The 26,402-nt window shown below is 36.7% G+C and overlaps 1 protein-coding gene across 1 annotated transcript in view; it reads left to right on the top strand.

The window, feature by feature from the left end:
• si:ch73-383l1.1 (receptor tyrosine-protein kinase erbB-4) overlaps window positions 1-25,441 on the top strand; it is a 251,255-nt gene extending 225,814 nt beyond the window's left edge. The window contains exons 21-27 of the mRNA XM_067442180.1: window positions 12,990-13,145; window positions 14,459-14,534; window positions 16,302-16,448; window positions 17,064-17,161; window positions 17,251-17,421; window positions 19,814-20,120; window positions 21,624-25,441. Coding sequence (XP_067298281.1) covers window positions 12,990-13,145; window positions 14,459-14,534; window positions 16,302-16,448; window positions 17,064-17,161; window positions 17,251-17,421; window positions 19,814-20,120; window positions 21,624-22,441 — 1,773 coding nt within the window. The 3' untranslated portion in view covers window positions 22,442-25,441. The remainder of the gene's footprint in view (window positions 1-12,989; window positions 13,146-14,458; window positions 14,535-16,301; window positions 16,449-17,063; window positions 17,162-17,250; window positions 17,422-19,813; window positions 20,121-21,623) is intronic.
• Window positions 25,442-26,402: the final 961 nt, after the last annotated feature.

Here is a 26,402-nt window from a genome sequence, read left to right as displayed (position 1 = left end):
CCATGTTTAAAAAGAAAAATCTTCTTTCTTCAGCTCTATGATTGAAACATTAAGTAAGGGACTGGTGTATAAAGGAGTTCAAGGAAAATATCCTCAGCTACCCGATACGCTCTCCATTTTCCTACACACTAATGCATGAAATATTTATTTGTCATCATTTTATCCTACCCGTTGAGCTGTTGAGCTCAAAAAGTTAAGACGTGAAGTCAATCCAGTTTCTTACTGCTGTACATATATTCCCTGTCTATCAATAATATCAGTCTGGGTTTTTTTTTTTTTTTTTTTTTTTCATCAGTGAGGATGCATTCAATTGGTAAAAGTAACAGTAAACGCTAGTACAGAAATCTGACACATTTCAGAAAAATATATAAATACTGTTCTTTTAAACTTTCTATTCATTCAATAATACTGTATCATGGTTTTCATAAAACTATTAGGCAAATCAGCATATTATGATGATTTCTGAAGGATCATGTGACATTAAAGACTGCTAAAAAATAAGCTTTGCCATCACAGGAATAAATTACATTTTAAAATATACCAAACAGATTATTATATTGTCTTTTTTCCACAATAGTACTGTTTTCAGTGTATTTTTGCAGTAGAGAATTCTTTCAAAAAAAATCTTACTGACCCCAAACTTTTAAATGATGGTGTAAATTGTATGCAAAATTTTACTGCATAAAAATGCCGGATGTAAAAGCCAAGATGTGCATTAATGTCAAAAATATACATACAAAATCTGAGTATGAAATGCTGCTTTAGACACTGAAGAAATTGACATAGATAGTTAGAGCTTTAAAAAAAGAAACAAAAATTAATCATAAAATATATATATTTATTGCCCTCTGTTTTAGACAGGAAAAAATCCGCTGTCCTCGATCAAGAGACACAATCACTGCTCAGTTTGAGATTGTTTACCAGCATGTCATCTCTTTGAGAAGCTAGAGAGTTTGAGGTTGAATCTGTGTTTGATTTCTCACCTGCAGTGGTCCTCAGGATATTAATCCCTTCAATCGTCCATTAGAAACCCCCGCTGTGTTCACCCAATGACCTGTGAATCCTGCCCAGTCCTTTCAGATCTTGGCGTTGTGCTCTCCTATCATACAGAACCTGTATATGGTGCAAGGGCATTAGCTCCTCCTCCTGCTGTGTTCTTGGAGAAACTAGAGACTTATTTTATTGTGAGTGAATTTCCAGACCTGTTGCTTTCTCACGCCTAAACCTGAGGAACATGACAGTGGAAATGAAGAGATCGTTAGATGCCTGGAATAGAGGAGACTGCTTTTTATGCCTGCAACGTTTCAAGATGTCTGAGTTGGATAGCAGCATTTTCATTGTCTGGTTTTCTTCAGAACGATTCTTCTCTCTTTTGGTTAGCAGCATTAATGTTGTTTTTCATTGCTCATTTACTTTGCATCTTTTGTCTAAGAATACGAGATCTGAATTAGTTGACAAATGAGAGTTCCTTGAATATGCAGTACCTATAAAAACATAATTTAACCCTCTGTCCAATATGAAAGCCCATTTCTGCATCAAAGTTAAAAAAGAAGGGAACTATGGCTTTAAATCTCACAATGTTACTTTTTTTCTTAATACGCTTTATTTCTTAAAGGGGGGGGGGGGGGGGTGAAATGCTGTTTCATGCATACTGAGCTTTTTACACTGTTAAAGACTTGGATTCCCATCCTAAACATAGACAAAGTTTCAAAAACGAATGTTGGACGTTTGATGGAGTATTTCTGTGTCAAAAATACTCCTTCCGGTTTCTCACAAGTTTCGGAGAGTTTTTTTCGAGTATGGGTCGGCTTGACGTCGACAGAGCGGAAGGTCCTTGTATGGGCCGTACGGGCTCTTCTCCCGGTAGGGTGCGCGCGCGCGCGTGTGACTAGAGCGAGAGAGGAAATGCACGCCCATAAACACTCTCTCAGCTGCAGATCCAGTCGTCCGTGAACACTTATGTTGTTATAGTTCGAGCCGCGCTCCACTTTATTCCTATGGGTGACGTCGAGCGACTTCAACGCTCCAGCACAGCATTCCGGAAAGGCAGCGCTGCATTTGAACCAATTTGAACGCAGAAATGACGGTAAGTTTCATAAAATCACACTTCAGTTGTGTCGCAAAAGTGGATCTCCACGGTCACTGCTGTCTCAGGACTTCACCAAATCAACAGTTACCAAAGAAGTGTGTTTTTGATGGAGCGGTGACGATAAAGGTTTGGTCCTGCTTTGGAAGCAGGCAGTGAGTAAAACTGCTTCAAATGTCTGTTGTTGGCTATCGTCGCGTGAGTAAACATCAGTAAACAAGATTGTGTATAAAGTTAGTTAATTTATCAATGGAGCATGCGATGTATGGTGTGTGTTTAAATCTATTTGTTTAGCTGACCACTATAGGTGTCAGTTTGTTTATTGTAAAACCACCCAAACATAAACCTAGCGTTCTCAAAAAGTGTGCTTCGTCATTCAAATGCGCTAACGGTTACTCCATTGTTGTTCTATGTATAACGTTACACTACATGTAGTCTGACGTGCAAAACTGTTTTGCTTGCTACTGCTAAGGTTTAGTCAATAGTCCATAAACCAAATCTTTTCTTTTTTTCTACAAACCAGTCTTTTTTTATACCCCCTACCCCCCCCCCCCCCCCTATAGCCTTTTTTATTATTTTATTTTTATTTTAGATTCATAGTAACACTCGCAAAACACATATATGCTATATAGCCCAACTTTTGGGAGGACTACCATTACATGCACATGAACTTTAAAGACATCCATTTCTTAACCTGTAGGCTTTAAAAACGAGTTGGTCCACCATTTAGGAACTCTTCTGGGAAGGCTCTCCACGAGGTTTAGGAGTGTGTTTATGGGACATTTTGACCATTCTTCTAGAAGCGTATTTGTGAGGTCAGGCACTGATGTTGGACGAGAAAACCTGGCTCTCAGTCTCCGCTCTAATTCATCCCAAATGTGTTCTGTCAGGTTGAGGTCAGGACTCTGTCCAGGTCAGTCAAGTTCCTCCACACCAAACTCACTCATCCATGTATTTATAGACCTTGCTTTGATACAGTATTCTGTATCCGAAAATAAAATATAATATCCATAACATATTTAATTTAATGATATATTTCCTTGTTTTTACCTTCCTGATTTAATAAAACAGGCATTAGGGGTTTGAATGTGCAAAAGTTCAAAGGAGATATTTTTTGCGTACAATGGATTATTTAAAAACCATAATTATGATTTGCAGTATGAATAAAAGAGGGTTATAATATTCTTTCTAACAACATCTATCTCTCTATGGATAAAGTATGTGACTGTGGTAGAGCTCGTTTGCATATTTCCAAGCTAGCTTGGCATTAAAAGTGATACCCTCCATCAGATGATGGGTGTCATTTGAATAATTCCCAGTATCCAGCATTTTTCTGCCAGAAAAAAAACAATGCCAAAATTATAAATATATTAGAAGAGAGCTAGTTATCATCATTGCATCCATTAGCTTATCATGGTCAATCCTTATCCAGCATTTCCAACTTGCTATTTTTCATAGCTACACACACACAGGCAGTGTTTTCTCTTATGCAGTAATTTATATCCATATAGTACTGACAAGTTTACTCTTTCATAGTTTAAGAGACTTAATGGAATACTCTGTTACATTTATTTAGGATGTTTCTTGTTGAATTCCTGAGGAGAAAAAGGGCAATGCAATCAAATGAGACCATTTTCGATGCAGTGAGATTATAGAGCTATGAAATAATGTGAATAATACAGTGCATATCATTTGTTTTATTATGGCAGACTCAAAATGAAGCATTCTGCGTCTTTAAGACATTTTTTTATGCACATGTTGTTTTCTATCTGAGCGAACGCAACTCAGTTGTGGTGCAGTAAGTTGTGGTGCGCCAAACCTCTTTTTTTGTGCCTTTTCTTTCTTCAGTTCAGTGTGGATGTATATTGTAATAAGCCTTTCTGTTTATTTCTTTTTGAAATTCACCTTTTAATGCATATGCTGTTAAAAGCCAGCATTCAGCCTTTTCCATCACCTCTCAAACAATCCCTAATCCAAGCTGAATAAGCGCTTTCATTCAGCTTGCTGATCACGCTAGAAAATGCAGAGAGCCTCTGAAACTCTCCAATTACAGCGAGGTATCCACTGCACTAATGGATGTATAGAGTTTGGATTTGGGGGATTGAAACTCTGATTGGATCATTCATTTGAAGATGGTTGACTATGAAAAGAGCTGAGGTTTCCTTATCACATATTAGAGTGAACTAGGCTAATTCAAGCTGCCTGCAGCTGATGGGACGATGTGTTCATGAATGATTTAGTAATGTTTGCTTTTGAAGATGTGGGCAAAGGAAGAAATCTTGATCCAGTACTGAAATATGTTTATGCGGATGTTTTTCCATTCAGTCATCTTATTTCAGTCTCATAGGATTGTCTGGGCTTTAGCCAAGTGTGTTTTAGCCAGCTATAAATAGTTTTATGTTAACATCTTTCTGTCTGTCTGTATCTTTTGTAACACACAGACGGTTTGAGAGTTTATCCAATTTTACACTTTTCACAGTTTTGAGTGAGGCGTGTCTTTTTTTATTACTGTCATTCAATGTATGATAATAACTTAATTTGACTTTAATGTTGTAGTTTAAAGTAAAAAGGGTTGTGTAGAGTGTAAACTCTGTTGTATAAGAGGATTTAAAAAAAATAGTACTAACTATTACAGGGGACAGGAGATTTTCAGCATTTTTTATGAAAATATTTGTGCATTGGAATGCTCAGGTATGATCTAAGAAATTAGAAAAGCCTTCTGTCTCTTCTTCGTTCGCTTTCATCTCTTTCGCTTGTTTTTTTTTGTTTGTTTGTTTTTGTGCACTGACTCACTCGCTAAACTGAACATCCAATCAGAGTGATCTCTCTCACTGAAGGCTTGTCCCCAAATAAAAATGCTGAATCGTGCAAACTCCCGCAGTTGTGAGCACTCCACAAAATCTAGCCCGACGAATGCTCGCAGACGGCACGACTTGGTGTGTCACGGCATGCATTACTTTGGTGCATTACTTGTTTTGTGTTTAAAGCTTTGGCAGTATTGTAAACACAATCGTGAGCCTCGTCTGAAAGGAAATGGGGGAGGTGTTGCTGTAATTTATAGTAATATATGCAGTATTACTCAGAGGTCTAGTTTAGAATATAATTATTTTGAAGTGATGGTGCTTAATTCGCCTTATTCCCCTGGCGGCCATTTTGAAAACTCTAACGCTGTTGTGGGGTACGCAAACCCGGAAGTTGGACTCCAATACAGTACTAATCAGTAGCAGCATTCTGTGTCACTCACTTTCTGCCTGCTGTGTGTAACAAAATCATGTAATGCATCACTGATAATATGTTTATGTATATAGTTTTCATTTGTTAATGTTTTTTAATTTTCCTCCTAATGTAATTTCTAATGTTCTGCCCTTTTCTGGTACGTTTTTCCATACTTACAATATACAAGCAGGCCATTTGTATTCCTCCATACCAATAAATGTACATAGTTACCATTTACAAACCTAGACCAGTATGCCTATCAATGTTTTTGAATGACATTTCTTTCTGATGTTCTGACCAGTTGTAAAGTTATGAAAGACATCATCCATGTGTCATAAAATTGTACTTTATTCTTTAGATAAATGGACATTTTATTTTACATATATGAAGATCCAGTAGCATATACATACACATATCTCCCACATGTAAATTAACTGTATCAACTATAATACTGATCTGCCCACGTTGACACGATATGATAGATTAAATTAAGCTGATAACATCACCGTTTTCTCCAGAATGACTGCAGCCGAATCAAATTTTGTTGCAATATTGTCCTGTTTACACCGTGAAGCTGTTTTGGAACAATCGGTATTGTAAAAGCGCTAAATAAAGCTGACATGACATGTCCCAGTCTTGCTATTGCTTGAGTCTTTCGAACTTCGTCTGTAGTAAAATGCAGAAATTACGACCAGGATCCCATCTGATATTTTTTTAATCCACTCATGTAATCCCTTATCCTCCGGAAAACGGTGAAAGGTTTGTCCTCTGTAGGATTTTTTTCCTGAAGTTAGGCTGCAGTTAAAGTTAATAATAATTGATGGTGATTTTAATATCCATGTAGATAATAAAAAAGACGCATTGGGATTGGCATTTACAGACATTCGAAACTATTGGAGTTAGGCAACACGTGTCAGGACCGACTCAGGAAAATTCTGCAGCAGAGCGATGACATCTCAGATCATTATCTAGTCTTGTGTATTCTCCATTTAGCCAAGGCAAAATCAAATTTCTGTTACAAATATAGTAGAACTATCACTTCTACCACTAAAGATTGCTTTATAAATAATAGCTTAGATAGCTTAGAAGAATTTGCTGTTGCAATAGAGACTATTGGGCCTTAAAAGTGTCCAAAAAGTTGAGAACCACTGCAATAAAGTACTAATAAAACTGAACATTTTAATTGAGAGAGGGGGGTGCATGCACAGTTGTGGAAATGGTGTAAGAATGAAAGTTATAAGGAGTTTCAAGGAGTGCTTGAAAATTTAATAGATCATGTATGAAACAAACAGTAGCAAATTCACTCTTGAGTTTTCATAAATAGAAAATGATGTTTACTCATCTTCTTTCGCCAGCTAGCTGCCATTTTTTAGCAGTTGTGCACCGTGATGTAGTTAGTATTCATTGTCTTTGTTCCACCAATGTGTGATGGAAACGGCTCCTGTGTATTTATCACAAATTATACCATGTTGTCAGATGAACCTCCTGTGCTGCCCACGCACTACAGCTTTTCAGACAGTATGTAGTCCTGTTTTCCTCCTCCTCCGTAACACATCAAGGAAACTGACAACATTGTTATGCATGTAGGGCTGAAGAGAGTTTGTGAACATGAATCTCTCTTGCAATGCAGCTATATATTTTAACTAGATTGCATGTTAAATGTGAGAGTCCAAATGACATAATAAAGGACTTAGTTTTTACACATGTTTTAATGTATACATTAACCAACAGCAAATGGATGTAGCTCTATATTGTGTGCTTTGTTATAAGATTAGTTCAGGTTGTGTTCTTTAGTTGCTTTTAGAAAGAAATGCTTTTCAGTGCATATTTAAATAACCAGGATTAACAAATAAGCAGAGGTCATGTAATATCCAAAATAAGTTTTCTTTTCAAGTTTGTGTGGCTTTTCGCCCATGTATGTTGGCTTTGAGGTCATCTATATGCTATTATACAATATCAACTTGTTGTAACTCAGCAGATGTAAGCTTATTGTATTTATAAAAATAATACATTTGGAAAAAGAAGTCATCACTATTTGTTTATGTTCAATTAAATGTCCTATATAATTGGAATGTGGCTCTATTTATATGTCCTGCTTGTTATTAGCATTAGGAAATATGAAATCATGGTGCATGACTGTCAAATGAAAACATACCAAACCATGACTTTAAAACCGAGGTGTGTACTGAACCATAATTTATGTGTTCTGTTAATATTAACAAATACAACTTGATTTAAAAATGACTACTAAACTACTAAAATGACATTACTAAATCTTGAAATTAACATCAACTACAACTTTTTATACAGCATTTCTTAATGTAGAAATGCTGTAGAAGTATTGTTAATTTATCCTTGTTCTTGGCTGCAGACTCTCAGATCTGAGGCGGGGCGGATGCATTAATCATTTTAGAGTTTTGACTAACTCTTGGCAGTTTGGTCAATTAAAAAGTCAAGAAGTTGATGTAGGTTGGCAGAGGATGAAGATGCAGAATGCCTGAATTACAATAAATTGTCTTTCATAAGTGAGAGGGAATGGCTAGTGTTGGGAACGATGTGCATAGTGGGCCAACATAGACTTCTCTGATCACAATGGAGATGAATTAGTGAAATATGCCTGTACTAGCATTGCAACTCTGAGATATAAAACAAACTATACTAAAAACTGAAAAAGGAAGGTGCTATTTTAACGATGTGAGCGCATGGTCTGAATCAGGTGCTCTTGGGGCGTGTCTGAATCCACCGGGAAAAAACGGTCTCTGTGACAGGTGCATTGTCCAAAGAGTTGTACCTCATATCTTAATAAGTTGTGGGTGTATTTTGTGCGTAACATGTACTAAACCAATCAAAGTCTCATCTCCCATTCCCTTTAAAATCCAAGTCGGGGCTGAAACTAGCAAAAGGCACTTCAACATAAACTACTTTTTTTTTCTTTCTTTTTTTTTTTTGTAGCTAAAGATGTAATATTTCACACGAGAAATACTAAGATCAATGGTTAAAGAAAAAAAAAACATCTTTCAGAGCATCTTTTTGTTAGGCAACTGTAACAACAACAATCTTGACCTCTGGCCCTCAACACATCTTTCAATATGTTTTTTCGATGTCTTCTTTTATTCAAACACTCCTCCGCCATCTTTGTTAGATGCAGCTTACACTCTCTGATTTTAATTAAGCCCTGGTGGTCATGCATGTCTTATATTTGTTATTTCCCATGCCAGGGGTTAGAACGTGTTGTAATAGAGCACTGCGGGAGCCTCTATTCTTTTTGTTTGGGGAAACTTTAACCTCTAGTAACGCAGATGTAAAAACAAGAGAACAGAGGTTAGGGACACTACTCGAATGCTCTGGCCTGCTTACATGCACGTCACGCCAACGCTTGGACCTGCTCCTCATGCTAGCCTGCAAGAAGCCTGTAATACTAAACGCCGGTAGCATTTGACGGGGTTTGCTCTTGCTTTAATCTCACTTCAGTCAAACTGAACACACAAAGGGCTGCTTCTCACTGCCTAGCCCATCTCTTTGGTGGGATAGAGAGCTTCTGTATGGAAAGGAACATTAAAGGCTGGCAGCAGTAAAGCTTGTCGTTTGAATGTTAATTCCACTAGATCCAACTTTCTTGATCTCAGAATGAAAACTCAAATTGGAAAATTCACGATTGTGGCATTGGATTTATAGTTTGGATACAGTTCATGAGAACGATTGTCTTCTGTAGTGTTTCTGCTGACAAAAGCAGTTTTGCTTTTGCTAAAGTTCTCCCTCCCATTTCTTTTTTTTTTTCTTTCTTTTCTTTGTTGAATGCTAAATCAACAGCTCTAACATAAGGCTGCTCATATGAATGGGGAAAAAAGTGACATACACTTCTTAAACAGGCAGAAATAAAGAAGAGTACCATGTTTTTCATTGACTTGCTAAAGGTTAGGCCTGCTTTGATTTTAAGATTCTAAGATGGTGATGACTAGCCTAGAAATCTAGACGCACCCTAGGGGCAGCAAATTTAATTTGCCCACAAGTGTCGTCTAGGAACTCTCAATACCCTTCTGAGCTGTATTCCTCAGAATCTGGACAGCCCAATCACATCGTGTATAGAGTCGGTGGGCGGGGCCATAATGACGACGGCCGAGTTGCGTTTGCGTGCTTCTAGTAAACACAGAAACTGGCGAACGGCGGCGGTCTTTCGAATCAGCTCTGACCGCGACTCTGGAAGACTTGTAGTTAAGCTTTTCTCTGAGAAAAGAACAAAGAACGGCACTGAAGTAATTCTTAAAAAGGGAAGATGTGTTCGGAGTTTAGCCGACCAGATACGGCGAATGTTTAATCAGTCAGCGAGCTCTGCTTCACCTTCGTTGCTCTGGTTGGTGTAGCGCTATCCTATCGCGTGCAGAGGGAGATTGAAAGACAACCGTTTATCCCGCCCCTCGGATTGAGATTGTCTATGGTGAGTTTCCAGACCAAACATCTTGATGTGGGTCTGGCTTGTCAGGCTAGGTGATGATGAGTTGGAATTTTTTTTGTTTTGTTTTGTTTTTGATAAATCTACAATATAATTTTATTTATTTATTTATTTATTTATTTACTGTTCGAAGGTTTAGGTTTTTATGTTTTTGAACACTCTTATTCTCACTTGTTTTCTTATTTTAATTCTCGAGTTATTCTGTATTGTATGTTGTGCTTGCTCTTATGTGTGCGCTCTGCATGACTATATTTGTGAGAGAGTGAATGTGAGAGAGAGTGTGCAGTAGTGGCTCTTAAAGCAGTGTCTGCACTGCTGCTGTGTGATGGACGGGTCAATGTCTCTCTGTATCACAGAGAAAATGTATTTTAACACAGTGTTCTTGACTCAGCTGTTGTCTGATGATTCATGCATGTTCTCATAAATTCCCAGACAGCTGTATAAGTAGCTCTGAGCAGCGATGATCATTGCCTCTGGAAGAAAAAGTCAACAAATGACATGTCACAGAGAGTCATGAATTAGTCAGTTTTTTTGTTTGTTTTTTTTGGCTGGGTTTGGCTTGTTGGTAGAAGCAGTAAATGAACCATTATGGAGTCAACAATGTAAGCATGTCAGGACGTGATTTTTTAAACTATCATTGAGATGAATAAGAATGCTCAGGGTTTGCTCTTTCCAGTAGTGTTGCAAAATGCATTGAATATTCACATAATAATTGCATGTTTTTTTTAAACACTGTTTATTTGATCATTACATTCCATAGCATCTTTGATTTGAATGCTGATTTGAATATAAATATATATGAATATATGAAATTATATTGGGTTATGATTTTGCCATCATGACATGCTGGAGTGTGATTTTCAGTTTAATCAGCCAGCATAATTTTATTTACATGTATTTTATTTACGCTATTTAGACACGTTTGAATATGTAGCCTAACCCAACCCCATCCAATCTCTAACCCAAACCATTTGTGTATTATGTGATATAAAATACATATAATAGGGAGATACAACTGCTTGCACAATTTATTTAAAAAAAAAAATTCTGGGGCCAAACGATTTGATTTTCTAAAAATCAAAAACAATCAGCGTCTCCATCCGCCGAAGATCATGAACACATCAAAAAAAAAAAAAAAATTGCCGCCTGTTCTGTCAGATTTCATAGTGAAATTTCATTGGCTCTCTTGTGTCTCGTGAACAATATGAGCTTTGATTGTTCTTATGTCATTAATCAACTTTAATTGTAAAATGTCATTGGCTCTCGTGTGTCTTGTGACCAATTGCATCATGCTAAAGAGTCGTGGTTATCTTTTAAATGAGATATGAATGAGTGCATTCACGGATCAGCGGGATCATCATTTCAGCGATTAAAACATTAAAATTAACTCTGTTCTTCACATAAAGACATCGTATGACTTCAGAAGACTTGGAATGCAACATGAGTTAATACTTTTATACTGTTTTGGTCAGTTTTTGCAATAATTACCTGTGACTGTACTTTTATTTGCCTGTTACGTGTTTTATATTGTTGTGAAGTGGATAGGTTCAGGGTGGGAGTGAGGTTAGTTGCTCCAAAATATAAAAGTAGCCTTTAAATATTCCTAAAATCTGGGGGTGAACACGATTAGTCGAAGATTCGATGCATCGATATGTGGAGCTGAATTCGACCACCGATCTCAGAGTCGAATCTGCGCGGGTGTTATGAAATGAGGATCATACCATTTTGGCATTATGAGGGCTCAATATTTTAAAGACGTAACGCTGAGCGTCACGTCCGGTGTGCGCCCTGCTTCGCCACGACACATTTTCAATGAGTGTACACACACTGGCAGCGGCATTCAGCGCCTGTCCGCAGCGACTCAGGAAGTTATTTAAAATAATTTAAAGGTTTTATATTACATTTATATTTCCCTCAAATCGTCAATGTACATACTGATTTCACCCTGTGCTACAAGATACACCCATCGTGCAGCTCTTCTGTCAGAAGTCGATTTAAAACTGAGCTTGCGCGTATATAATGTGCGCGTCCGGTGTGAGATACCTGAGACCTGGCGCTGAGCTTCGCGTCCGGTTTGTGACCCCGCTTTAGAGGAAGAAGAAAGATCTTTCAGAAGATGAAAAGCATGAAATGGTGCAATGTTCTGTAAAAGGCATGAAAACAACTAATATTTTAATACTGGTAAATTATCAGACTATGATAAGATTTGTGAGTAATTTACAACACAAGAATTCACAAGAGAAGTTTCTGACAAAAATGAAATGAATTGCATTAAAATGGACAGCTATAAAAAGCCACTGTTGAGCAGCAAACAGATATATATGGAAACCATTATTTAGAAAAAATCAGGATTCATTGCTGAAAGTTTAAAATAGCCTGCATTTTCATTTCATTTATTTTTTGCAACAATGTAAAAGTCTTTACTGTCACTTTTGATCAGTTTAATGGTTCCTTGCTGAAAAAAAAAAAAATATATATATATATAAACTGTTTAAACTGTTTTCATTTAATTTTGTGAAACACATGTGTTTTTGTGTTTCTTGCAGCCCAACATTTCTCAATTTTTTCCCTTCATTGATGTTGGCAGGATCTCAATTTTGTCATTGTTTAATTGTGCTGACAACTGGCAATTACACACCAGAACTCACACAAAACATTTTTAATGACTATTTGCAGTGTTTCCAGTGCCCAGTATTCTTTCAATTTGTCTTGTAAGCATCTGCATACTTAAGTAGTCCATTTTATAGTCATCCACAGTCCTTTCTAAAATGGCTCCGTTCAGCCCTGCCCAAAAAAAAAGTCAATTTCCTTAACCCTCACTATCAGTGATTTTCTTCAAGCATATGCCGAGTTTTAGCAGTCCCTCTAGCAATGCTCCCCTCTCCTCCCAAAGGCCAGGAAGTTGCATTTTAATTGAAGATTAACATAAAGCCATAAATCATAGGCAAACTTTTGTAGAGGCACTAAGATCAGTATTAATACACAGTGACCCAAAGCAGCAAATTGAAGTGAGCATGGGTAAAGAGAAATAAGGAGATGCTATTACATTCTAATTAGATGTCTCACTAATTTACAGTCCATCTTTAGGAAGCAAATCTAATTTGACAGGCCAATATTTGTATAGCAGTACTCTTTATGAGAGGGAAGCTCAGGTGATGTTGCTTCAATTTGCGATGTGCTTTACTTGTTGCTCTGTGATATTAAGCAGGAAATTTGTTCAAATCTCTTCTTTGGCAGGGAATGATGTTCCTGGAGGAGAGGCGGCTGGTTCACAGGGACCTCGCGGCTCGTAACGTCCTGGTGAAATCTCCAAACCACATCAAGATCACTGATTTTGGACTTGCTCGACTCCTGGAAATAGATGAAAAGGAGTACAGCACGGACAGGGGCAAGGTCAGTGTTTGAAACATCATCCATATTTGTCTCATGAAATTCTTTACATCAAAACGCACTAGAAGGTAAAAGCACATCAAAAAGTCTAAAGATGATTTATGGAAAAATCAGCAGATTCCGTTTGTGTTCGTTAGCAGTTCTTCTTGTAAAGGAGTTTGTTAAATCCTTTTAAGTGAAAGGTCTCCTTTGGACTTTCATTTAATGTAGAGCATGAATGCATTTCATAGCTTCCCCAAATCAAATTATTTGTTAACACTATAAAGTCTCATTATTAACTTTAATGCAGTCGTTGCTCATTGTTTGTTTATGTTAGTTCACAGTGTATTAAAGGGTTAGTTCCCCCAAAATGAAATTGATGTCATTAATGACTCACCCTAATGTCGTTCCACACCCGTAAGACCTCCGTTCATCTTCACACACAGTTTAAGATATTTTATATTTAGTCAGAGAGCGTATGCAAGTGTATGCACACTATACTGTCCATATAGGGAATAAAAACATTATCAAAGTAGTCCATATCTGACATCAGTTGGTTTATTAGAATTTCTTGAAGAATCGAAAATACATTTTGGTCCAAAAATAACAAAATCTACGACTTTATTCAGCATTGTCTTCTCTTCCGTGTGTGTATTCAATCCTCAAATAAAGATTCAAACGGTTATGAATCAGCGGATGGATTCATGATTGGGATCGCGTGCCAAACTGCCAAATCACGTGACATTGGCGATCCAAATCATTGATTGATTCACTGATTCACGACCATTTGAATCTTTATTTGAGGATTGAACACAAACAAGGAGGAGAAGACAATGCTGAATAAAGTCGTAGTTTTTGTTATTTTTGGACCAAAATGTATTTTCGATGCTTCAAGAGATTCTAATGAACTAACTGATGTCACATATGGACTACTCTGATGATGTTTTTATTCCCTTTCTGGACATGGACAGTATAGTTTGCATTCACTTGCATACGCTCTCGGACTAAATATAAAATATCTTAAACTGTGTTCTGAAGATGAACGGAGGTCTTATGGGTGTGGATCGACATTAGGGTGAGTCATTAATGACATCAATTTCATTTTTGGGTGAACTAACCCTTTAATTGTTAACAAATATAACTTTTATTTCAATTATTGACATCAACTAAGATTAATAAATGCATTATTAGTTCTTGTTAACAAATTAAACCTTTATTGTAAAATGTTACCAGGTATTTTACATTATTGTATATCCTTTAATCAAATGATCTGAATTGCCATGTTGATATGAAAATGCTCTCTGCGTAAGCTAAAACGTAAAACCATTTTTCATTAGATGCCCATCAAGTGGATGGCCCTGGAGTGCATTCACTACAGGAAGTTCACACACCAGAGTGATATATGGAGCTATGGTGAGCTATACGCAGTGAAGCAAATTGTGTTTCACTGATATGTTGTTGTGTGTTTTTTTTTTTTTTTTTTTGTTATACTTATAATTATGATGATATGATATTATAAATATAATATCATTATTATGTTTTATTTGTTTTTATTGGGTATCTAATATTAATATTTAATATTGACAATGTATTAATTTTTTTAAATATGCATTCTCTGTTATTTTAAATATATTATTGTATGATTTATGAATTTATTTGTTTTTATTTAGGCTATGTAATTAATAGTTATAATGATATTTGTAATATTGACTTAATAATTCATTTTTTACCTTCTGGTGACCTTTGATCATTTTTTATCTAAACAATTTTCATTTTTGTTTTTTCACTTCATCTGAATTGTATGAAACATTTTAAAGGTTTTTCACTTGCTATGTGAAAAAAGTAAAAGAAAAAAAAAGGTGAAATGGTCCTGGAATAAAGAGTCACAATTTTTTGTCTCGCATGGATTCCTTTGGAAATTAATGGGAAACAAATTGAATCTAGTGTAAACGTTTGGTACTGCGCTCAAACATATGGAGCCCCGCCAACGCTATCCCACTACCAATGTATATAGGTGGCTAATTCATACGGATTTGAAGGATTTGTCAGTACTGCAGTGATGGGTAGGTTTTAGGGGCAGGGTTAGCGGTAGGTCATTCGTACGAAATCAAACTAATTGACCAACTCGTCAAATAGGTAAAATTTTGCAAAAATGTACGAGATTGTGTTGGCCCTGCACATGATAATGACAGGAAAAAATTAATAGGCTAAATTGTTCGCACAATTTACTAATTTGTACCCTTAATTTATAAATTGTGCACAATTTACTAATTTGTTCTCTTGATGTGTTTGTCTGGCTATTACACATAATTATATAACAATAATAATAATAAAAATATAATTTTGTGTAATAAAATTATCTAAATATACAAAATATTAAATAAAAAAACATTATCGAAAACTGAAATATAGTATAGAAATATAAGGACTGTATATAGAACCAGTGGGGGGTTTCTTTCTTCTTTTTCCCCCTTTTTTTTGTTCTCAGATGATACTTTCAGCAAAATTATGGAGTAAATGCAAATTATCACAGGAGTTTATAAAAAAGAGCAAAAAGTGTCATTCATAGTTTCCATTAATTATTGAAAATCACAAGTTGGGAAACTGCTTTCTGTAAGATAAAAAAAAGTTAAATATAGAAAACACACATTCTTTGTAGGTTTCACATCCATTCCTATAACGCTCTAGCCTGACAAGCCAGACCCAGATCAAGATGTTTGGTCTGGAAACTCATCATTGACAGGGCTCAATCCGAGGGCCGAGGGTTTGTCTTTCAAACTCCCTCTGCACGCGATAGGATAGCGTTACAACCAACCAGACGTGAAGCAGAGCTAGTTGACAAAAGCTTAACTCCAAGTCTTCCAGAGTCGCGGTCAAAGCTGATTCGAAAGACCGCCGTTCGCCATTTTCTGTGTTTACTAGAAGCACGCAAACGCAACTCGGCCGTTATTATGTTAAGCTCCGCCCACCGACTCTATACACGATGTGATTGGCCTGACCAGAGTTTGGTTTTTACAGCTCAGAAGTGTATTGAGAGTTGCTAGACGATACTCGCGGAAGATTAGATTTGCTGCCGCTAGGGTGAGTCTAGATTTCTATAGGCTAATAACGCTCCTCATAACCATCATGTTAATTAACAGTATGCTTTGGTGATGGACCATGTGTTTCACATTCATTCAGGGGTGACTATCTGGGAGCTGATGACGTTCGGAGGAAAGCCCTACGATGGGATTCCCACACGTGAGATTCCAGACATCCTGGAGAAGGGCGAGCGTTTGCCCCAGCCACCCATCTGCACCATAGACGTCTACATGGTGATGGTGAAATGTGAGTCATGTTCTAAGGCTTTATAACCTGTTCATATAGAATGCTTTCCATTGTATTGAATGCAAGATAGGAGAAGGGTTTCACAAACCTGTTATTTTTTATCTCTATTTGGCACTGATAGAGGAACAGAAATTACATGCATTATGCGGTTATGTTTTGACATTTTGCTAAAAAGATGCAATATAAAAAGCAATAGCCAAATCATAACTGGTACGTTTCTCTTGTACTTGCTGTCACTGCTTTATCCAGCTCTCTTTATGCGCTCACACTCAATTTGTTTTGGCAGAGTCAATTCCACAAATAAGTGAATAGAGACAGAGATTAGATCTGTTTGTCGTAATCAGATTTGACTGGAAGCTGCTGTTTATGATTTGATTCAACATAACAATTATACTCAGAGAGCCTAATATCCCTGCATGAAATCTTGTATTGCTTTGCGTTTGTGTCAGATTGAAAGGCAATGAAATTAAGTAATTAGCAAATGCCAAAACCTAATATATAATGTTACCACAATGAAACCACACTGACATGCATTCAGACAAGAGTCAGCTATATAATCAAGGGAGATTTTAACTGAAAAAATGTCTTTGATTGTTGCTCTGTCTTCACCTCCAGGCTGGATGATTGATGCTGATAGTCGGCCTCGGTTTAAAGAACTCGCTGCAGAGTTCAGCCGCATGGCACGAGACCCTCAGAGATACCTCGTCATACAGGTGGGGATTGCTTAACTTCTCTCTGTTTGAAATCTAAATATTTCATGATCCTGAACCTCATTGGATAACACTATATTTTGTCATCTCAGGGGGATGATCGCATGAAGCTGCCCAGCCCCAACCACAGTAAGTTCTTCCAGAGTCTTCTAGACGAGGAGGAGCTGGATGACCTGATGGACGCAGAGGAGTACTTGGTTCCTCATTCCTTAAATGCTTCTCCCACTTCCCATATGCCCCACCCACATGTAGATTCAAATCAAGTAAGCACCATTGTGTATAACTTCATATGTGTCACTTGAATAGCAGGAATCAAAATAAAAAATTATACTGGTTATTTTATATTATGTTTTTATGATGTCATGTGATTTTATTCCTAGTGCATTCATTGACATTCATGGATATTGCCAAAAGTATTGGGATACCCCTCTGAATCATTGAATCCAGGTGTTCCAATTACTTGCATGGCCACAGGTGTATAAAATCAAGGACCTAGGCATGCAGACGCATTACAAACATTTGTAAATGAATGGGTCGCTCTCAGGAGCTCAGTAAATGTCTGGTACCATGATATGTTGCCACCTGTGCAAAAAGTCCATTTCTGAAATTTCCTCACTACTAAATATTCCATGGTCAACTGTTAATGGTATTACAACAAAGTGGAAGCAATTGGAAACAATATCAAAACTCACCCACGAACTGGTAGGCCACGTAATATAACAGAGTGGGGTCAGCGCATGCTGAGGCACACAGTGCACAGAAGTCGCCAACTTTCTAGAGTCAATAGCTACAGACCTTCAAACTTTGTATGGCCTTCAGATTAGCTCAAGAACAGTGTGTAGAGAGCTTCGTGGAACGGGTTTCCATGGCCTAGCAGCTGCATCCAAGCCTTACATCACCAAGTGCAATGCAAAGCGTCAGATGCAGTGGCTTAAAGCACGGCGCCACTGGACTTTAGAATAGTAGAGACGTTCTCTGGATTAACACATCACACTTCTCTGTCTGGCAATCCGATAGACAAGTCTTGTTTGGCAGTTGCAAGGAGAAAGGTACTTGCCTGATGCTATTGTGCCATGTAGAAAGTTTGGAGAAAGTTTGGAGTTGTGGAGGAGTGATTGTTGTGTGGGGTTGTTCTTCAGGTGTTGGGCTTGAACCCCTAGTTTCAGTGAAATTAACTCTTAATTCTTCCGCATTTTTTGACAATTTCATGCTCCCAACTTTGTGGGGACCGTTTGAGGATGGTCACCTCCTGTTCCAATATGGCTGCGCACCAGTGCACGAAGCAAAGTCCATGAAGACATGGATGAGCGAGTTTGGTGTGGGGAAACTTGACTGGCCTGACCTCAGTCCAGATCTTTGTGATGAATAAGAGCATAGGTTGCGAGCCAGGCCAACATCAGTGCCTGACTTCACAGATGCGCTTCTAGAAGAATGAACAAAAAATCCCATAAACACACCCCTAAACCTTGAGGAAAGTCTTCCCAGAAGAGTTGAAGCTGTTGTAGCTTCAAAGGGTGGGCCAACTCCATATTAAACCCTATGGAATAAGAATAGAATATCATTAAGTTAAATGTAAAGGCAGGCATCCCAAACCTTTTGGCAATATAGTGTGTGTATATATATATATATATATATATATATATATATATATATATATATATATATATATATATATATATATATATATATATATATATATATATATATATATATATGCATGCATAAATATTGTATTTCTACAACTATTATGATCTCAATTAAAGCATACATCTGTATAGACCACAAGTGAAAAGCATGCTTTGCATTCTTATTGTATAAGCTTTGTTTGTTTCCAGGTTTTGCAGCGATCCTAGATTTTTAGTCCCAGATTCATATGTGGTCTTAGACTTTTGAATTACATTTTATTTGCTTATTTGTTCATTCGTTCAAATCTAATAATGAGTACTATACATTTACATTACCGAACAAAAGTGTGAGGTTGGTACAATTTTTTAAGGTTTTGAAAAAAGTTTCTTTTTAAACCGTGATATATTTAGGATTTTTTGGTGATAAGAAAGCTTTAAAGAACAGTATTTATTTGAGATAGAAATAATATGCAACAGTTGAAAGAAAAACTGTCACCGTTGTTCAATTTAACGCATCCTTCCTGAATAAAATAGTACATTTCTTTCAAAAAAATAAAATAAAAACTCCCCAAACTTTTGAACAGTAGTGTATGTATAGCTGTGTTATTTGCTGATGATCTGTTCAGTTGGAAACATGGAGTCACATTGGCACTGAGCTTTATATAGAGCAGTGCCGCTGCACCCTGCTTTCATTATTACTGTTTGAATTGACACTCTCCATTGCCAAGTAGGTCACATTATTTCATTTCACCCGAGTAATGAAAAGAACAGGCAAAATTACGTCCACTTCCTGCTTCATATAATTAAACTTTACCACTTTAAACTTGAGCTTTGTTATAGCTTAGAGAGTGTATATTTCCCAATTTTAGTCTTTTTAATGTCATTTATGCCTTATCAATATGTCAGTTCCCGATTCCATATTGCATGGCATTTTTAAAATGCTTTTTTCTTTTTTTTCTTTTTTTTATGTTACACTTTTAACTTCAGCATCTTATTTCCTCAAGTTAATTTATGTTCCTTCTGTGATCAGAACCAGTTTGGGTATCATGATGGAAGTTTGTGCACTGAAGACGTAGCAGGGTCCCGACCTCATGAGGCAGTTGCTACAGGAAGTGGCCCCTCTGTCCCGCCAGGTATAAAAAGAGCAGGGCTGGACCGAGTAGAGGATCAACACTGCAATGGAAGCTTGAAGAAACAGCACACATCTCTCTCAGTAGAGGATAGCAGTGGCCAGCGTTACAGTGCAGACCCAACTGTCCTCCTGGGAGAGAAAGAACAGAGGGAAGATACGGATGAGGATGGTTATATGTCCCCTATGAAGGACAAGATCTCCACAAGTATGTTCTCAAGTCATTTATTACAGGAATAATAAAAGCTCTGTTACCCTGATGTTATTTCAAACCTATGGAAGCTTGTTTTCACCATGGAATAAAACCATGTAAAAGCCTTTTTTTTTCTTAGAATTACGACATGTTAACACGAAATTGCAAGTTATAAAGTCAGAATTCCGCTGTATTAACTCTGAATTCTGATTTTTTTTCTCTCACAATTGCGAGTTTATGTATCGCAGTTGCTAGTTCTAATGCCCAATTCTGAGGGAGGAAATGACATAAAATATCTGAATTGCGACAAACAAAATCTGAAATGCGAATTTATACCTCTGACTTTATACCTGGAAATTCACTATTCCTTACTATTCTGACTTTGTGAGAAATAAACTCACAATTGCAAGATAAAAAAAAAACGTCCCAATAACCTTTTTATTATTATTATTCTATATTCAGTGGCAAAAACAAGCTTTAATACAAACCTGTATTTATTCTGTGGAACAAAAAAGCAATTACATTTTCTTTTTTGCAATTACAATGAATGGGGGCTGAATTGTTTAATTTTTATTATTTATTTATGACTATTAATATTTAAATGAACTTTTAGAAAACATGCTACAACATGTTTGAAGTTTATTTGTTTAATATATTTTTTATGCATGTTAAATATTTATTTAAGTTTTAGTTGCAATATTTATTTATTTATTTAATATTTATTTATCACTTTGAGGTTTTGTTTAATATAAAGTGCATTAAAAATAAAATGTATTATTATTATTATTATTATTATTATTATTATTATTATTATTATTATTATTATTATTATTATTATTATTATTATTATTATTATTATTATTATTAATTATTCATATTAGTTGTAAATTATATATTTTTCCTTAAAGGAGTAGGTCACTGTGTGTGTGGTGTGATCATATAAACAGGATGTAAATCATGGGGTCATTTTCATTTTAAAGTACTCCTTTAATTGTTTATTTTTAATATTTATCTATTGCTTTTTTTTTTTTGTCTGGACCTAGTAATATTTTCCCCTTGTGGGATTAATGCAATTATTTCTGACCAAATCACTGAATATGTGATCATGAGTCTCAACGGAACAGATCAGTTCAGAAGAATTGGAATATAAAACTTTTATTGATTTATTTTATTTTAAGCTTGGCTGCCCCAGTCCTCAATCACTCGAACATTTGAGTGGCCAAGATATTATTCAAATTGACTGCTTTATGTTTCACCGAAGGAATTAATGGCATTAGGGGGCATAAAAGTTTCAGTTTTTGAGGTTAAATGTTCCATTAAAGGTGCATTCAGTAATCTTTTCCAGTTAATGATTAGTAAGTTACTTTTAAAATCTATAAAATAATTTCACCATTTTAACAATTCCACACTTATTTGAGAGGTCATGTACAAAATGTGTATTAAAAAGCATAATGTGAAGCAAAAATGAAGCAAAAGTGCATAATGTTTTATCCATGTCATTGTCTGTCACTTTTGTAGATCATCTGAATCCCGTTGAGGAGAATCCTTTTGTAACAAGGCGTAAAAATAAAGACGTTCACGCGCTAGACAATCCAGGTTACCACAGTACCCCTGATGGAAAGCCAAAGTGTGAAGATGAATACATCAATGAGCCCCTTTACCTCAACACATTTAACAACACTAGTGACATGAACCAGGAAATGTTAAGGAAAAATGGAGTCTCCATCCCATTGCAGGTGACCACAACAGCCCACACTCCAGGCACCCACGTTCCCCACATCACACAAATGGGTAAACCCCATCATCACGGACCGCACGTTCACTTCGCCATACCACCCGTTCAGCTGGTACACCCTGGACCAATGAGCCAAAATGATCAACAAACCCATTTAGTTCAGTCGGTCCACGATTACAGCAGCAAATCTGGCTTGCAAGCACCAGCCGGCCAGATCTGTCTTGTGAGTCATCAAGTCCAACCAGGACATCCAAGCCAATCGAATCGTTCCCCACAACAGTTTAATTTGGCAAAGTCCACAGTGGTAGGTAAACTACCTGGTCACCCGGTGCCAGCAGGCAGCCAGATTGGCACTGCATTAGTGGACAAGACGTACAAGAATAGCTTTGACAATCCTGAGTATTGGCAGCACAGCCTTCCACCCAAGGTTACTCCTCAGAACTCCCAAGACTCTTCGATGGCCTGCAATAACAAGTTCCTTTACAAGCAGAACGGCCGCATACAGCCAGCCATGGCTGAAAACCCTGAATATCTGTCTGGAATGAAGCCAGGAACAGTCCTGCCCCCTCCTCCATACCGGCAGAGGAACACTGTGGTCTAACGTCCAGGTCTCCATGCTCTGTAGAGCCTGGTTCTTCTACCAGCACCTTAAATGTCTTTCCTTGATCCTCTTGTGGTCAAAAACGGGATTAGAAATGATATAAGCCACTGAACTGACATTATGCCAAATAAAATATGGCATACATACTTTTGGGAGAAGGTCTGCGCATCCCATCCAAACATCAACATCATCCATCATCACAAACCTTGCCAGTCACCCAGGAACATAGTTTTTCTCCTCTACAGGTATTTTAAAGTGTTTCATACAGGATGGCACATAGTTAAATGTAGTAACATTATTAACTTGAAATTAAAGATTCCAGACACTCTCAAAGGTCCTTAATTTAGAGAATTAAAGAGAGTCTGAAACAGAACATGGATATTTGAAAGTAAAAAGTTCATTCTGAATGGAAAGAGAAGTGTATTAAAAAAAAAATGTAGGAGCGAATATGCACTTGAATTTTATATTTTCCTGACTGGAACACTCGCACTTTTTCAGCAAATCCTTCATACCGCCAAAACTGCTGCCCTATGGGGAAGACTAGACCTGAGAGGATTGTGAAATCATGAACAGTCGAGTTCCTCAGCACAATGAGTTGAATAAAAGGCTGATAAAGGTGCTGAGAGGCATTTGTTCATATTGAGAATACAATACAATAATCATCAGTGAAAGTCACAGGGGTTATTCCCATTTGGTGAGTGGTGAACTCACCTGTTGAGAGATACGGAGAATTAATTATGAGAAAGAACGGCACTGAATGGTTTACAGGGTGTTTACATATTACATTTACTTTATCGGTATTACGTGGGAACTTTAAATCTCCTAAGTCAGATTTTTAGTTGTTACTTTCCTCTACTTATTGGTTGAAATACATAACCTGACTTGGTCAATAGGCTATCAACATATTAAGGTCAACATGAAATTGATTCTATTTACTTCATAATGTTAAGGGTGTTCCATGATTTTCCAAATAACAAAATGTTTTTATTTGTTCATCACAATGTATAACTTGAACTTCCACCACTGAAATAACAATAACGGCTAAAGTCAAAATTATTTAACCAATAGCCAACTACACTGTAAAATGTATTCTTCGTAGAAAACAAAGATTACTGGAGTATTTTTTACAAGAAAATACTATTTAAGGCTTTTCACACTGCACCTTACCCAGGGTTATCGTCTTAACCCTGCTTTTAACCCCAGGTAAAGGAATGTTTCACACTTGTAAATTAGAAGTGTGGTTAGTCTTTTATCAACTCTGCATAACGGTGCCAAACAGTATGAAGGATGCGGTGTTAGAATGCTACAAATAGATCAGTCACGGAAACACCATGTGATGAATATAAATAGAGTTTATGCGTCTGACAGGATCGAAAATGCGACATTTGGAGTGGAGAAGAGGCCGCTATAGTCATTCATATTCAACACGGTCTCACTCCTAATCGTCACATATTGCCAGTTTCCTTCTGTGTCACATTTTAACGCACAGGGTACCCCTTTACCATCATTTTTCGACGCACAGTACTCAATTGATTCCAATGAGAAACCTTTGACGTCAAATACACACATGGTTATTGTCATGATGAAGCTACATATTGGGTAATGATTTTGCCATTATGACATGAGTGTGATTCTCAATTTAATCAGTTTAATCCACGGAGCGGCAGGATCATCATTTCAGCAATTAAAGCATTAAGATTAACTCTTCTTCTTCACATAAAGATATCGTATGACTGAAGACTTGGAATGCAAAATGAGTTAATACTTTTATAGTATTTTTGTAGCTGATCCATAGAGGAGTGATTATACCCGAACAGAAACTGTTCGGACCAATGAAATTATCAGGGCGGGCTTTAGACGAAATGATGAAAATGAAAATCTCTGAAATTATGATCATGTTGGGTAAGTAATCTGTGTATCCTTAAAATCGTTTTTTACAACACCGGCTAAGATCGTTTTTACAACAAAACCCGCCAACTACTAGCCCTAAACAATAGCTTCTCGGGGGGGGAGTTCTCCGGAAAAAAAGGTCTCCGTTTGGAGGGTGAAATGTGTGTTTTTTTGGCAAGGTTGCCTGCTAAAATTCGCATTCATGGGTCTATATTTCACAAAATAGTCGCTTTAAGAGGACATAGAAAACAGCCCACGGAAAAAAAACGCGGACTTGGCAACACAGTGCAGTTGAGCTCTGTTGACATTTGACAACTAACGTAATGTGTTGCTTCGCTGCTCTGATTGGTTGTTATTCTATCCAATTGATGTCTTTCCTGGTTCGGTTGAAACACGCCCCATCATATTCTGACTAGAATTGAGTTTGACCACGTCAGGCTAATGTTTTTGGTCAGTTTTTGCAATAAATGACTGTACTTTTTGTATATTTGCCTGGTATGCGTTTTATATTGTTAAAAAGTGGTTAGGGTTATGATAAGATTTGGGTTAGTTGCTCCAAAATATAAAATTAGCCTATAAATATTCATAAAATCATGTCTACAAATGCAAAGAAATAAATGTGTCTTTCTTGATCTGACACATTGGGCAAACAACTGAAATCAATGGAGCACCCTGTGGATCGGGAAAAGATGCTAAAGGGCTTCCATGAGCGATAAAAGTGACGCTGAGGTGTACTGATAGTGTCAATATGTGATGAATAGGAGTGAGACCACGTTGTCATATTACAGTCAGCGATGTGTAATAAGAAGATGCGCAATGCTAGAGCTTTTATGTAAACAGGTCACATGCTGCATTTGTTCAGTCCGTGAAATTGGCAACTCTGGGTAAAACGTCACCTTATAAATACCCAGGATTCATTGCTAACTTAGGTCAATTATAAGCAGTGTGAAACGCGAAGCAAGATAACCTAGGACTCTGTTTACTCTGACCCAGGGTTGACTGTGAGAAAAGCCCTTTTCAGTCTTTCTACTTCAAAATTGTTTGTCTAATTTAATGTGTTACATGCTTTTTCTTTATAATTAATTGTGCAATTTCTAGCAACTAGCAATATCCGAGTGAAAGTTTTTTTTTATTTTTTTTTATTTTTTTGTGTGTGTACTGTGGCATTGTTGAGGCTACAGTTGCTGGTAATATAGCCTTTCTAAATTCTTCCCAATGGTTAATGCAGTAATATTAGCTAATGCATATCAGAAGATTTGCAATCACCAAACTTGCATTCAGGGCATTTTATGGTATATTGCATATGCCCATTTTCACAATCTGATCATTTCCCAGTTTATAAAATGATTGTTCTGTTTAGCATCACATTAAGGAAGTAAACTGAAAGCTGTTTTATGTTGACTTTAAGAGAACGTTTCAATCATTATATATTTTCAGTGTTTCCTATGTGATTATGTGTCTGGACTGCATTCTGTTTCCAACTGAAGTTAGCAAAACAATTGAATACATTTACTTTTTATCTGCTGGTTAACATATTCCCTAGTAATTTTGAGTTTGAACAATTCAGTGCGTCAGTACTGAGCCTTTGGCGAATCTGTAAATGGAAAATGGAATTTGGGCACAACATTGATTTTGTTATCATTACTATTTATTCACAATGGCTGCTATGTTTTTATTTGGGGCATTTTATTGTATTTCATAAAACAAATTGTCCAGTTAACACAGCAGGTTTACATACGGAGGTTGGATATGTGATGCTGTGTTGCATATCACAATGTCACATAACAGCTGTATTTTGTAAAATTGCAAACACTAAAAGATTTCAATGTGCCAGTTTTCAGTGAACAGCCTTCCGTCTCTATCACTGTCAGTGGTATAAAACTGTGTGGTTTTATTTTTGTCGTTGTTTGTCTGTGATCTCACACCTAACAAGAAGTGTAGCACAAATACAGTAAGTGTTGCCCCTATAGTTTCCAATCTACTATCACTCGTAGTTTCATGTTTCTGTGCTTTTAATGATGTATTGTCAGAATACTAGTTCGTAGGTCAAATAAATCCAATTTTGGTGATG

The sequence above is a fragment of the Pseudorasbora parva genome, chromosome 4 (genome assembly GCF_024679245.1).
Source record: "Pseudorasbora parva isolate DD20220531a chromosome 4, ASM2467924v1, whole genome shotgun sequence".
Lineage (NCBI taxonomy): Eukaryota > Metazoa > Chordata > Actinopteri > Cypriniformes > Gobionidae > Pseudorasbora > Pseudorasbora parva.
This window is presented reverse-complemented; position numbering and strand designations above follow the sequence as displayed.